Here is a 15,110-nt window from a genome sequence, read left to right as displayed (position 1 = left end):
TCAGTACCTAGAGGGGCCTGGCATGGTTGAGTACCCAAGAGAGAAAGGGAGAGTCTAGCAACACCAACCCGACCGGAAAATGAACACTGATGCACTATATCGGAAGGCTGCTTAAAATTTTTATGAGACAGAATATGGTGGCATGTGAATGGCCAGACCGCCCCTATTCGTTTATTCATTCATTTATTCGCTCATTTGCTTACTAAGCCCAGATATTTAGAGCATATTGAGACGTTCAGCACCATTCCAGAAACTCACAGTGTACTAGGAAAGCTCCTGGCCTGGCGTCCAGGGGGGCCATGTGGTCTCCTTTGAGAACCTTGGCCACTCAGCCCTGTAGGGGCAGTAGAGAAGGTGGTAGAGTTAGGGAGGTTGGGGGCCTTGAGAAGGTCTTTGTCTACAGGACCAGTTCTTCTGACCACTGGCTTCATTAGTGCTTTTCTTTTAAAAATGCATTGTTTGCTGTTAATAAAGAACATCTGACACTTTTCTAATTAGCTCGACGCCTCTGCAGCAGTCTTAGTCCCAATGCAACAGCTGGCTCATTTCACAATCAATGCATGGTTCCATCAGCTGCCCACCAGAATGGAGGTCATTCCTCCTCTAGCTGGTTAGGCCCTGTCTTAGGGTTACTATTGCTATGATGAAACACCATGGCCAAAGCAACATGGGGAGGAAAGGTTTATTTGGCTTACACTTCCTTACCACTGCTCATCATCAAAGGAAGTCAGGACAGAAACTCAAACAGGGCAGGAACCTGGAGGCAAGAGCTGATACAGAGACCATGGAGGGATGTTGCTTACTGGCTTGCTCCTCATGGCTTGCTCAGTCTGCTTTCTTATAGACCCCAGGACCACCAGTCCGAGGACCACAATGGGCTGGGTCCGCCCAGGTCAATCACTAATTAAGAAAGTACCCTACAGGCTTGCCTACACTTGGATCTTAGGGAGGCCTTGTCTCAGTTGGAGTTCCCTCCTTTCAGATGACTAGCCTGTGTCAAGTTTACATAAAATTAACCAGCACAACCGACCCATGTCAACTTGACACACAATACTTTTTAAGACATAACTTTTTGTCTTTTCCGTTCATCCCCGAGATCTCAGATTAATAAATACCACAAGTGTAAAACATTACACACTTTAAACATTCGGTCTCTGTAAAAGTCCACAGTCTCTTTTAAAACCCAAAATCTCTTTTTAAAATTCAGTTTCTCAATTGTGGGCTCCTATAAAATAAAAAAAATAAGTTAAATACTTTCTCACTTCAAGAGGGAAGAACCAGGGCACAGTCACAGTCTGAAGAAAGCAAAACCTTACTCCAGTGGTGTAAATAGCTCTGTGGCCAATGTCTGGGATCCACTCGTAATCTGCTGGGCTCTTCCGAGGGGGTTGGGTCACTTCTCCAGCTCTGCTTTCTGCAGCACATATAGCTCGTCTTCTAGGCTTAGGTGGCTCAACTCCACAGCTGCTGCTGTTCTTGGCAGTCGTCCCATGGGACTGGCATCTCCAAAATGCTGGGGTCTTCTGATGCAGCTGGGCTTCATGTTCACCAATAGCTTCTCCTGGGCTCTCTTGATGGTGCAAAGCCTCAACTCCTCTCTACAACCCCTGTGCAACCTTGTAGCCTCTGGACTCCAGTTTCTGTGTCCTGACCCTTGGGAAACACTTTTCTTTCTCTGGGGGTAGGGGTGGGGTGGCTCATGACAGGGCTTCTCAGTAGCTATGGAGCCAGTCCTGGACCGCACTTTGTAGACTAGACTAGCTTGAACTCAGAGAGATCTACCTGTCTCTGCCTCCTGAGTGCTGGGATTAAAGGTGTGTGCCACCACTGCCCAGCTCAAAAGTTTTATTTTAGTGGTGCTGGTCTCTTGTTAATCACAGCCGATTCTTCTCCTGCTGACCAGAACCACAGATTCTTCACACAAATGGTCTGATGGAGTCTTTGCCTCCCTCTGATACTCACAAGCCAGGTCTCCATCATCTGCTTTGCTCTCAACATTATCTTCTAAGATCACACAGATAACTGAGCTCTCAACACTCAATGAATTTTCTAGCCCAAAGTTCCAGAGTTCTTCCACAACCTTCCCAAAACAACATGGTCAGGTCTGTCATAGCAATACCCCACTAGCCCGGTATCAATTTTCAGAACCCTAAAAGTTCTTTTATCCCGTCATCTTAGGACAGCAGTGTTTAACCTCTAACTATGATTAGAGGTCAGATCCAGCTGCTCCAAGAGAAGCAGCTAGGGGGCTCACTACCTGCCCCTGCCCCTACAAGTTACCCCCTTTCTCTGGTTCTGTACTCATCTCTCAAGTGTTTGTCTTAGGGAGGTACATGCATTAGAGATCCATGCCTTTTCTTGCTCCATTTTTTTTCCCATTGACAAATGTTTGAAGAGCATGTTTTGTGTGCCATTCCCATAAGCACTGAACAAGTGGTGATAAACACACGTAAGAATCTATGAGGCAAGGTGGCTCAGTGAGTATAGACAGTTGCTACCGAACCTACCAACCTGAGCTCCAATCTTAGAACTCACACAGTGAGCTTTCGCTTGTGCACCATGACATGTACTGTGCCCACCCCCTGCCAAATTAATAAGTGAAAAATAAAAGAATAAACAAAAGGAATCCACTAGGGGCCAAGGGGAAAACTCAGATGGTAAAAGTACTTGCTGAACAAGCTCAGGAACCTGGAATCCAAGTCAAAAAGTGGGACACGTAATCCCAGCAGTTCTACAGAGAGATGGGAGGCAGAGACGGAGAAGCTCAAGGTCATCTGGCCTGGAGTATGCAGCTCAGCAGCAAAACCTTGAGACCCTGCTTCAAACCAGGTAGGAGGGAACACATTCTCAAAAAGCTGTCCTTTGATCTCCACATGCGCACCATGGCACACTCAAGTATGTGCAGGCAAGCTTGTATGTGCACATGCCACAGGTACACACGCATTGTGGAATATTACTTTAACTAGGCAAAGATTGTCACATTTGTTTATGCTGTGATTATTACTTTAACCATGTAAAGGTGTGTTACATTTGTTTATGCAGCATTTGATTTAATTATGTAAAGATGCGTTGTTGTTTCACTTTGTCTGCCTAAGGCATCTGACGTGTCTAATAAAAAGCTGAGTGGCCAGTAGCTAGGCAAAGGAGGGATGGGTGGGACTAGTGGGCAGAGAGAATAAACAGGAGGAGAAGAGGAGAGAAGAGAGAATGAGGGAGAAAGAGGAGACCAGACAGACAGACAGACAGACAGACACAGGTGAACAGTGAAAGTAGGACATACAGAAAGAAAGGTAAAAAGTTCTCAGGCAAAGCATGGATGAAGAGAGATAGGTGAAAATAAATTATAAGAGCTAGTGGGAGAAGCATAAGGCCGAACATTCATAACTAATAAGCTTCCGTGTCATGATTTGGGAGCTGGTTGTGGGCCAAAAGAAAGCCTGCTCTACACACACACACACACACACACACACACACACACACACACAGAGAGAGAGAGAGAGGCGGGGGGGGGGAGAGCAAGAGCACACAAGAGGCTAATTGACCCTGTTCTCATGAAGTTTACACTCCAATGGTGGAAACTAGTAAAAGTCATTGCTTCAGGACAAACAGGAGGTAGAGGACTTGTAAAACTGGAAGAGCCGTTCAAAGAGCCGGGTTCCCCAATCTGCAGGGGTCTCCATAAGTTCAGAATTCACCTTTTCCTTAGATATAATTTGTAACTGGAGTTTTCTCTCCCACCCACCAGTTCCCAAATAACCACTCTAAGGCATAATAGTACTTATAAACGGCTTATCCTATTAGCTTAGACTTATTATTAGCTAGCTCTTACAACTTAAATTAACCCATTTCTATTATTCTATATTTTGCCACAAGGCCCGTGGCTTGTACCTCACATCTTGATTCCCCTGTGGCTGCTGGCATCTCCCCACACTGCCTTCTTTCTCCCTTTATCTTTGCTTGCATTTCCCACCTGGCTCTATTCTACCTGGCTATTGGCCAAATCGGCTTTTCCCCCCAGCTTCTTTATTAAACAATGATAAGAAGACATATTCACAGCATACAAAAGGGCATCTGACATCAACAATTGGTATGCTGAGCATGGCTAGAGGCAGTGGGTAACAAGTGTTCCAGTGGGTGGCTGCTGACCTTTGCAGGCATGGGTCTCCTCACTACTGGGGGGGGATGATACAGCCTTCCCAAGGGATAGATAGGATTCCGAGACTTGGTGTCAGCACTGTGTGTCATGTGCTTACATCTGGTCTGTTTGTGCTTCCAGCCTTCCTCCCTGCTCAGAGCAGACAGGTATGGGAGAAGGGAAGGTTTAAAACAGGGTTTCTCTCTAGGAGTTCATTAGAACCCCTCTGGGCTTCTAATGCAGTGGGGAGGAGGCCTGGGTCTCAATGGCAATGGTCACAGGGAGGCTGGGGTCCTGCTCTATGCTTCTCCCTTCCATTGTCTCCAGTTAGCAGAAGCTCTGGGAGAAGCAGCTATTTAGCTGGGGGCAGGGCACTCTGTCCTCGCTAATGTCAGGGGTGGCTGTGAAGCTGTTCTGGGGTCTGTTTTTGGCAGCGGTGGTAAGCCCCTTTTGCATGTGCTTTGGGCTGGCTTTAGGGGTTGCCTTTTCAGGCCCCCTAGGCAGCCACAGCATGCCCATAGGGATGGACCCCTGGAGCCCTGAGGTGACCCTATCTATCTCATGTATTATTTCATCCCATCTCCCCCACCAATGCACAAACACTCAGTGCCCTCGCTGTACAGTTGAGAAGACTGAGGCTGACAATGGACCCAAGCCACCTCCTAATAGGTAACAGTCAACTCTGAATTTCCCTGGCCTGCTCCAGTAGCAAGGGCCTATGCTGATCTGAACCCCCTCTGCTGCCCACTCTTCCCGGTCCCCACCCAGATACTCAGAGGAGAGTTCTGGGGAGGCTCTGTGAACCCAGAACTGGTGACATTTTCCTTAGCTCCCTCTGAGTAGTGGCTTTGGTACCTGTAGAAGAGGCGCACTGTGCCTGAGAGGAATGCCAAATGGCAGAAGATGCTTAAGGTACTAGAACCTGGGAAGGGATCTGCAGACGTGGCAGAGGAGCCCCTCTCTTCATACCCCTCCTTCTACCCAGGAGAAAACAGGCTGGGGTGGGTCCGGCACTGGTCTCTGGATGCAGCTCTTGCAGGCCTCCAGAGGGCTGGCTCCTCATCTGCCCGTGTGATGATTAGCTCAGCTCAGGGTGTGGGAGCGCTGCAGAGCACAGAGTCCTGGTCCAGTGCATCACCTGAAAACCTTAAAACACCTCGGGGCAGCAGGGTTTTCAGAGTTCAGGGATTGTTAGGAGCATGCAGGTCTCTCACGGTTACTTCAACCCTATGCTTCTGCTAGACTGAGGATCTGCTCCTAACACCAGCATGGAACTCCCGGGGAGTGCTCAGCTCTGTTCTGAGTCATTTGGGATTTGAAAATGGAAGATTAGAAGCTGTCTTCGAGACGGCAGCTCCTAGTCCCCTGCCTGTCCAGGGCAACTGTGGCTGAAGGGGACACGAGCCAACCTTTATGTCAAGTGAGATCATTACGTCCATGCTCAGGGAAGTGCCCACGGAGGTTGCTCACAAGGCAGTGCTCCTCTGTGGTGGCACTGGAGGTGGAGAGGCTTCTCTTAGGGATGGAGTCAGTAATAACAGTTTTGTCCTGCGAGTTCTGAGGTTCTGAGACTAGTAGAAACTCTGCCTGATTCCATCTCCTCTTCCTAGGTTTTTCATTTGTTTTGTTTTTGAGAGAGTTTCTCCATGTAGCCTTGAGAATCCTGAAACACACTCTGTCGACCAGGCTGGCCTTAAACTCCCAGAGATTCACCTGCCTCTGCCTTCTGAGTGCTGGGGTTAAAGGTGTGCACCACCACCGCTGGCACTCCTCCTCCTCATTGTGTGTCCCTCTGGTGCCATCAGAACCTCACTAATTTGATGTCAGTTTGACCTGGCCCAGCTCCAACTCCTACACGTAAGGGTGAGTTTGGAGCCTGTCACCAGGAGCTGCACTCTTTGCCCAAACTCTGAAAATCAAAAGTGACAGAGATGCAGATGAATCCTGGCCCCACACAGTATGATTAAACACTCCCTGCAAGAATCTTGGGAGAGCAAGGCTGGCTGGCTGCTTCAGGGCCCATGGCATCTTTGTCACCTTGCCTCTCTTGTTTGTGCCTGCCACACTGGTAAAGCCTGACTCCCTGTTTCTCTCACTGTGAGATTCTCTGTCACACCATCTTTACTTAGAGTCACACTGCTGATTGGGCCATTTGGAGACCTCCCCTTGAGACAAGGTCCCATAGCTTCAAACTCACTATGTAGCTAAGGCTGATCTCAAACTCTTGATTCTCCTCCCCCCATCTCACCTGGGTTAGAGGCAGGTTCCATGCCTGGTCCTGTTTTTGGGCATTTCTCTAAGGCAAAGTATCACTATTCTATAATGATCCTGGGTTTCCCTAAATAAAACACTGGGATCTTCTTCCCTTCAGTAGAAATACATCAAGCTTCTATTAGGGTTCAGTGCCAAGTGCCGGAAATACAAAGAAACACCATCTCATTTCACTGTATCTCCGGGTGATGCTGATGTGAGAGGCAGGACATGCTGTGATCTCACTGTTTGCCTCATTCCCCAGATGACTTCATGTGCAAGCCTGACCCGCCTTGGGTTTTCCAAAGAACCAACATATCCAACACCATCAGAAAAGCACCACCCCGTCCACTCTGCTCTTGGCATTCAAGACCTTCCAGAATCCAGACTTGTCGACTTGGCCAGTCTCAATTCAAACCAGGTCTTTGGCGGTATCCAGAACTCTCTCTTTTCCACAGAAGTACTATCCTCAGGACCGTGGCTGCCCCTGCCCTCTCCTCACTCTTCTCTGCCGGTTTAGGATTTTCCTCCCATCCCCCCAGATTCACCTACCCTCCCATCCCCCAGATTCACCCACCGTCTCTGAGAAGCCTTCCTAAAGACCACTTTGCAACACTATACTTCCTGGAATCATTTCTATAGTTCATTACCGAGGACAGCTTTGCAATAAATTGTTTCTTCTTCTGCAGTACGTCCTTTGGTATCTCACAGCTATTCATTGAGTGTCTTCCTATGCCTGACAGGCCCTAGCCCATCCTGTCTTCTGCCTGGAGCCTGAATTATTCACACCTGCTTCTCACCTCTTATCAACCCCAGAGCCTCTGCAGAATCAGAATCTAGATGACGTCTGTCACCACTTTATTTTGCACTTTGTCGGTAAAGTGTCAGAAGGCTTGTAGACTGGGCTCTGCCCTTTGGCGTGGGCTCTGTAGCCCTTTCATTCTAATGGGTTGGTGATGATGCATCAGGATTGGTCAGGGAACAGTGAAGCAGGAATGGAAGGGAGCTACGAGAACGCTAGGAGTCCCAAGCTGGTGAAGGATGTCCAGTAGTTGCATCTCTTTACTTGCTTTGGTTGTGTGGCAGCGCAGCTTTACCTGGCTCTCCGCGACTGTCAAGTGCATCAGCTTCCACGCCTCCCCCCCCCACCGGACCACCGAGGCGACTGGGAATGCTAGGTTGCCGAGGATTCCGGTGCAGAGTCAAGATTGCCTCCCCGCCAGCCTTGCCCCCTTCGAAGGACTAGTTGAACACCCTTGAACCCCACGCCAGAGCGCAGTTCACAGCGCCGCCCGGAACTACCGCTACGCCACTCGGGCCAAGGCCAGGGGTCGCGCAACATCGTAGGTGACTCAAGGCTGTTCGGCGGTGGGGTTGGGGTGGGTGGACAGACAGACCAGGACCGCGCGGGGGCAGTGGACCGTAGAGGGGTAGCGGAGCGTTGCGAGCCGAGACCGACTCTGGCCCATCGCCATTCCGCTCGGGTGTCTGTCTGGCCGAGGCCCCGGGTGCGGGAGGAAGGCTCGCGCTACTTCCCAGCGGGCGCGCTCTTCAGCCGGTGCGCAGTAGCCCGGGCCGCCCGCGGCGTCTGGAGCGCCGAGCCCGCTAGGCGCGCGAATGAATGGGCGCCCGGGGCCGCGCGCGCTCGGGGCTGAAGGGCATTAGGACCGTGAGGATCGCTCCGCGCTCCTGTCTCTTCCTATCACCCCCACCACCACCACCACAACCTCTCTCCTTTTTCTGCTCTGCAGGACTGAGCAGCCCGGAGCGAGCGATAACAGTTGGGGCAGAGAGCGCCTCCGCCCCGGCCCTGAGAGCACGCCGGCCTCGGGCCCCACGCGGGGCGCCCGTCCGCCCACCATGAGGAAGATCCGAGCCAATGCCATCGCCATCCTGACCGTAGCCTGGATCCTGGGCACTTTCTACTACTTATGGCAGGACAACCGAGCCCATGCAGCATCCTCGGGCGGCCGCGGCGCGCAGAGGGCCGGCGGGAGATCGGAGCAGCTCCGCGAGGACCGCACCATCCCGCTCATTGTGAGTACGCTCTGCGCACCCGGTGAGCGGCGGCTCGCATTCTGCCCCTGCGCTGTTAGCCCAGGGCGCGGGGCCCGGCCGGGGGCTGCGTGCCCCGAGAGCCGTTCAGGCTTTGTATATGTTCGAGAATTCCTGCCCGTTGTTATGGCAACCTGTGCCGGCCCGGAGGGGCCAGGGTGCTTGGATGCAGGGAGGGTGACAGCGTGTGGGGGCAGGGAGAAAGTGCTGCAAGTTTGGTGGGCCCGGCGTGCGCGCGCGATTGGGAACGTGGCGGCTCTCGCGGCCCCGCGCTGCCGGGGCTGGGGACTGGGGCGCTGTGGGCTCCCTGCCATCCCCAGAGGGCGGCTGGCCCTGGAGTGCAGCGAGCGGGTGGTGGGAGCAGAGCGCAGCGAGAGCGCGTAGGTGGCGGTGCGCACCCTGTCTCCAACCTCTGGGGTAAAGGACGCCGGGTGGCGGCGTGGGTATGGAAGGGTCGCTGAGCGCAGCCCTTGGCTTAACGTCTCCTCATCCCAGATCAACTTGGACCCATTTCTTCGATATTGACCACTCTTTTCCCCAGAGGTGTTTTCTGGCTCCCTGGGGACCGGGAGAAGGCTTGTCTGTATGCGCTCCCCCATCACTAGGGTCTGCAGAAGAAGGGGACAGTGTCTGCGCTTGGGCTCGGCAATTCCCTCTCATTAGATCACCCTCCTGACGTCTGAGCTAGCCGTGGAAACAAAAGCGGTGTAGCACTCCAGGAGCCGGGGCAGAACTAGGGCCGGGAGTAGGGGGAGGACTTAGCTGCCCAGTAGACCCCCCGGTGGGGGCTTGCGGAGCCTGCAGGGGGCGTTTCTGTCTACACTTTGGCCTGGTCGGCTGGTGATGGTTTCGTATTACCAGGCCCAGCACCTGTTGAGGAAAGAGACATGGGATTCTTCAGGAGACCGCTGGGAAGGGAGTGTTCTTCCTATGGGAGTAGGTGACCTCTAGGGACACTCTGCTGGACAGGGGCAGCTTAGTGCGATCAGTACCAGAAGGAAGAGCAAAGAACTGTGAGGGAGTAGGAGAGTGGGGGGAGGGTGCAATTTTGACCCGGAAAAATCTGAACCTGGAAGATGATAAAACAGGAGCTTCTCCCGAAGGCACAAGGTCAGGAGTACTGACACCTGTACCCAGTAGAATACAAGGTATTTTCAGCGAAGTCCAAGACTATGAGGATGGTTCTGCAGATACCCATCCTGCCCCAGATTCTCTCACATCACCGTACTGAAAAAGAAGTAAACTAGGTGGTGGTGGTGCACGCCTTTAATCCCAGCACTTGGGAGACAGAGGCAAGCCAATCTCTGTGAGTTCGAGGTCAGCCTGGTCTACAGAGTGAGTTTCAGGACAGCCAGGGCTGTACAGAGAAACCCTGTCTTGAAAAAACAAACAAAAACAGACCAATAAAGAAGTAAAAACTTACAGATAGGATTGCTTTCTGGGCCTGGTGGGAGGAGACCTTAGGCCCTAAGGTTTGTGTTTTAATCTAGATTCCAAAATTGGGGTGCATCTATGCAAATAATGCTGAGACTGTCCACTTGTCCCGTACCTAGGGCATGGCGTCCAAAACCCTTGCCGATGTTTGGACAGAGTGGAGGGAAAACCTATACATGCTAGGGCCCTGAGATTTATGTGGACTGACTGCTTGGAACAGGAACAACAAAAACATTGGTGGCTCTAAACTCCAGTGAGTTCCCACACCGAGTCTCAGATGCCCTATTCTTAGTTCTGATGACTTCAGCCCTGCCCTCAGGGAACACAGCCTAAGGCCAGCACCAAAGGGGTGAGGCAGCTGGCCAGATTCCCTGCCCCTTTCTCTGATGACCTGTCTGGAGGTAGCTGTCATCTGGAAGAGGAGGAGGGGAAGGGGTAAGAGACAGCGGAAGAGAGCACTGATCTCAGAGAACCTTCTATACCCTCTGATGCAGAAGTCTGGACCCTGACTTTGGCTGGGACACCTGTCTCCTGTGCTTCTCGGATGAGACGCCCAGATTGGGATGTGTGTTTAGTGGGGGCACTATTGGTGGGATCCAGCAAATATTTTGAGGGATGTATTTTACAAGTGGGGGGGGCACTTGTGAACACTTCCCTGCCCCTCATTCCTGCAGGCGACTTGTTGCTGGTAGGGGGTATAGACCTAAGCTCAGTGTAAAGTGGGGGTGGGGGAGAGGATTGGGGAGATACCTGGGAACTGGGAAGTGAAGGTACAGAACAAAAGGCAAGAATGGAAGTCCCAGGGAACTGGGTGGCAGAGCCTTCTCTTGCTACTTGGGAGCACAGCCAGAGCACTCGCTATTCTTAGGCTTTAGCCAGAGATGCCTCTTCTGCCAGCGTCGGGCCTGATGCATTGTATTCCTACCTTGAGTAACTCGCTTCCACCTGATTCTCAGCCGAATGTAAGCGGTGCACGCAGGGACCATGCGGGATGCCTTTTGCATTCCCACATTGATACACACAGCCGGATTTAATAAGTACCTCTTTGATAAAGGAGTGCAACAAGATTTTTGCTCACTAGGAGCAGTGAACAAACAGCTCCAGCTTCAGTCCCCTGACTACTTATCCACAGCTCCAGCCTGACCGAGGTAGAAAGGCAAGGCGACGTAGGCTCAAGCGCCTTCAGAAGGTGGACTTTTTGTTGAACTTAAAAAGGGGCAGGTGCTGCTAAAGATTCGATGGCTCTCTGAAAGTTTTGATAAACTATTCATTGTCAATCATTTCCAAACATCTCTTTGTTGAGTTGGGCCATAATTTCAGATTCTTAGAGAATGAGGTGGCCTGCCCTGTTGTCAGAGGCTGAGCAAGGTCACCACTCCCCTGGGAACCAGAGCTAAAGCTGGAAAGGGAGTGTCTGTGTGAGAGTCTGGTCCTGGAGGCAGCTCTGCCTTCACCCTGTTGCCTGGCCTGTTCAAAGCCAGCCAAGTTACTTCTGGACCTTGGAGCGCTTGTTTGCGTTGTGGGCTGTCGGCATGGCAACCCTATGGCCAAATTTCTCAGAGACGCCCTGAGTCTCCATATTCTGTCTTGCTCTCAGCCCGTGTGTCACAAATTCGGATATGAAGATTTGGTTGTGGAAGTTAGGATTCAAGGGAGAAACTGACTGCCACCCTTCTGGCAGCTTTACCACGTGACAAGGTTTGTTACTTTTCCTTGCCTGTGCTGGGCAAGGGGACATATTTGGAAGCATCCTTTTGAGTCTATACTGATCTACACTGACAGAGGAGGCCAAGCAGCCAGGGTTGGAGTCTGTGGTTGTTTGGTTCTGGATTCAGGTTTTCCACATACCAGTTCTGTAAGAGGCGTGAGTGAGAGGCCAAGGTCTTACACGGAATTCCGTTTTACATTGTTTGAAAACAAAACTATTTAACACATGAAAAGTTTAGGCATGAATTTTTCTGAACCAGAACTTCTTTTCTTTTCTTCCTTTCTTTCGTCTTCCTTGTTGTTCATTTGTTGTTTTTTGAGACACAGTAGCCTTGTGTCTCAAAAACCTTCCTGCCTCGGTCCCCTGGGTATTAAGATCGCAGCTAAGTATCTCCACACATTGGCTCAACAGGAGTTTCTTATCCTGAAGTTGAGACAGTGCTGAGTAGCCACGGACAAAATACCATCTCTGGACCTTTGCTAGTCTTTGTTCAACCTGGATTAAATAATTGGCCGGGTTTGTTAGTGCCTTAATAAACAGAGGGTGGATTTCTAGAAGGAGGAAAGTCTCTTTGGAGGTTCTTCAGGGTGCTGTGAGACAGTATAGTCAGTCATGAGCTGTCAGGAGGTTCTGTTGTAACCTTTTCTTTAGGTCTTTCAGGAAACTCCATCGCTAGTAGAAGGGGACACTGATGGTGGCTTTTCTGGTGCTGTTCTCTGAGAACTAAGGTTCAATAATGAATTTGGATTTTATTTATAATGTGTACATTTTGGAACTGTGGGAATATGATTTGTCCAAATGATGGAAAATTATTTTGTATTCAATTTGTCTAGGCCCTATATATGAGAAAGAGGTTAGCGAGAGAAAAACCGCTAATACCCACAATTCCCTTTGCAAGTGTGTTCAGATGTAAAGTGTCCATGGGTTCTATTCCTGGGATGTGGGGGTAGCTCAGAGGCAGCCAAAGCTGGAGAGAGCCCTCACAGGGATGCCAGAGGGCCAAGGACACAGGATGCGTGTTAGGAAGCTGCTCATCCTCCCATCAATCCCATTATTTCTGTGCCACAACCGTAGTCCCCACCATCCAGTGATCCCCCACTAGATGCTGGGAGGCCTAAGGGACTTGGCTTCCTTCTGTGGTGGTTGTATTTGTCAGCTCAGCAAGCAGAGGAAGCTCTGAGATGGGGAAAAAAAAATACCATTTAAGGTGGACAATGGAGGGAGCTCTGGGTGGCAAGGCAACCTAAGCTGCCCAGGGAACTGTCATGTTATAATGGAAGAAACCACCTTAAGGTCAGAGGGGAGCCTGCAGCCAAGTAGTTCATTACAGTTAGAAGACTGGAGATTTATACCCTGCCTGCTTCTTCGGGGAACCCAGAGCAGCCGACAAGTCACAAGGGGACGGACAGACTGAGACCCAGGCCTTCCAGAAATGAACAGAGGCAATAAGCTTTCATGTGAGGTCAATTAATGACCCCGGGGGCACCAAATTTGATTGACTTAGACGTCAGGCTTGCACTGGACAATCTCATACTGTGGCTCTGAGAACTGATTCAGGCTTCTCAGTCCAGCCTGTGTTAACTGCCTGCTCCGGGTGACATTGATGATAGTGGCAAGCATTTGGTACTTCTGACATAGGACAAGCATTGCCCAAGCTGTAGCTCAGAGCTCCCTCCCACAGCAGCCCCGTGAACTAGGTACCAACGAATGTGCAATCAGCACAGGGGTAAACTGAGGCTTCCCCACGGTCTGTGGAGTGAGCCGCTAGATCTGGGTGTTTAAGACTCTAGATCTGCTATGCTGGCTTTTCCCTGGCAAGATCCTGGTTGGCTTCCCCAGGTAGCCCTTCAGGTCTACATCTGTGCACTCGGCTTCACAAGTCAGAATACTGGAGGGAAATTGTGTCTGTACTGAGCATGTGCAGACTTCCCCCTTGTCATTCTGTACAGGGTGCTCTAGAAGGACTGCTTTTACATTTACATTGTCGTCTCTGTTTAAGAATCCAGACATGGAACGTGACCAACCAGTTAGGAGCATCTTTCAGAGGAACCAGGTTTTGCCTTCCGTGGGCACTGCACTCAAATTGCACAAACCCACACTCAGATACATACAGATACACATAATTAAAAATAAAATATTAAAAAAGAAGCTAGACATGCTATAAAGTATTCAGAAGGTTATGCAGACACGGCTGTTTGATCTTATTTTTGAGACAGGTTCTCATTTTGTAGCCTCAGCTGTCCTGGAACTCACGGAAATCCTCTTGTCTCAGCCTCGCTGGGTGCCGGGGTTGCAGGCACAGTGTACTTTGCTACTTTATATAAGAGATTTGAACATCACTGGGTTTTGGCTCTTTGATAGGCTGGCAGGAAGACAGACCTAGGATGGAAACAGAGGCTGGCTATTGAAAAGGCGGGTGTGCGTATATCTGTGCACACACCCACAAGCATGTGGATTGTGGATGGGTGCCCACAGTGGCTACTGTGAGGTTCAGTTCTGCTGCTGAGCTGATTGTCTCCTTGCCACCTGGAGGTGGGTCTAGAACCACCTTCCTTTGGAGTGCGGGGTCCAGAAGAGGCCAGTGGGTACAGTTGCAGGGAGAGAGATTTCTTTGCAACAGAAGGTAAGGCTTTCCTGCAGAACCAGCCTACATAGTTCAAGGCCCACCAGGGTGTCTCTCCACAGGCCCAAGTCAGCAGATAAATGCTTCCAATAGCAGCAGGTAGGGGAGAAAAAAAAAGACTCACTGTCACAAAATAGGGTCCAATTATTGCACAGCAGGAGACCGGGCGCCCTGAGAAGCGGGGGCTGACCTCGCTTGCTGGGGCTGGGAGGAGGAGGGTGAATAAAGGAACCTCCAGCTGCTGTGTGCTCCGCCCCTCTATTTCTTCAGAGCAGCCCAGCAGGGAAGGAGGGGGGAAGCCAGCAGGGTCCTCTGCTCAGCTGAATAGCCAGGGGGTGGGGCTTCAGCAAATGTCCTGCTCCAGATGCTCCCTTGGTACTTTGGTGGTTTTTGCCTGGCAGTTTCACGCATCCCACATCTGCTTCCTGACTCAACTTAGGTACCACTGGCAAATTACTTGTCCTTTCAACCAGGGTCTTGCTTAGCCTTTACTTTCTAGGACAATGTGGCCTGGCACACACCTCCAAGCCCACCCCAGCCTCCACATTCCCCTCCACGCCCCACGCCCACCCACAACTGCTGGTTTATGGGAGAGGCAGCAGCTCAGGACTGCCTGTGTCTTTATCTTCCAGGTTTCAGCCACACCCATGGGTAGTCTGGCCTGAGATTCGGGACCACCCAAAGGACCTTGTTGAACATCTAAACCAGGAATGATTGGGAGATTAGGGTTACTTTGGGTAAGGGGACAAACATAAGAACCTTGTTTGTTGTGCTTTTTCTATATTATGCGTAAAGCTCCTTTGAACAACCTGTGGCTGGCTTGGAAGTAAGTCAGTTCCAGGGAAAGCCTCCTCCTGCTGTTTCATGGGGGTTCAGCATGGCTCTCTGACAGTCAAAAACATTGT

The 15,110-nt window shown here is 50.9% G+C and overlaps 1 protein-coding gene across 2 annotated transcripts in view; it reads left to right on the top strand.

Moving 5' to 3' along the window:
• Positions 1 to 7,364: 7,364 nt before the first annotated feature.
• The window catches only part of Galnt16 (polypeptide N-acetylgalactosaminyltransferase 16), an 84,646-nt gene continuing 76,900 nt past the window's right edge, over positions 7,365 to 15,110 (top strand). The window contains exons 1-2 of one of the 2 annotated variants that reach the window (XM_041658616.1): positions 7,365 to 7,728; positions 8,137 to 8,422. In XM_041658616.1, coding sequence (XP_041514550.1) covers positions 8,246 to 8,422 — 177 coding nt within the window. In that variant the 5' untranslated portion in view covers positions 7,365 to 7,728; positions 8,137 to 8,245. Of the gene's footprint in view, positions 7,729 to 7,799; positions 8,423 to 15,110 lie in introns of those variants that run through there. The other variant, XM_041658614.1, reaches the window with a different exon arrangement.

This window comes from Microtus oregoni, unplaced genomic scaffold (genome assembly GCF_018167655.1).
Source record: "Microtus oregoni isolate MIOR12 unplaced genomic scaffold, Mior012 000009F_ref0000495, whole genome shotgun sequence".
In the NCBI taxonomy this organism is placed as follows: domain Eukaryota; kingdom Metazoa; phylum Chordata; class Mammalia; order Rodentia; family Cricetidae; genus Microtus; species Microtus oregoni.
The sequence above is the reverse complement of the archived record's forward strand: the minus strand, read 5'-3'. Positions and strand labels throughout refer to the sequence as shown.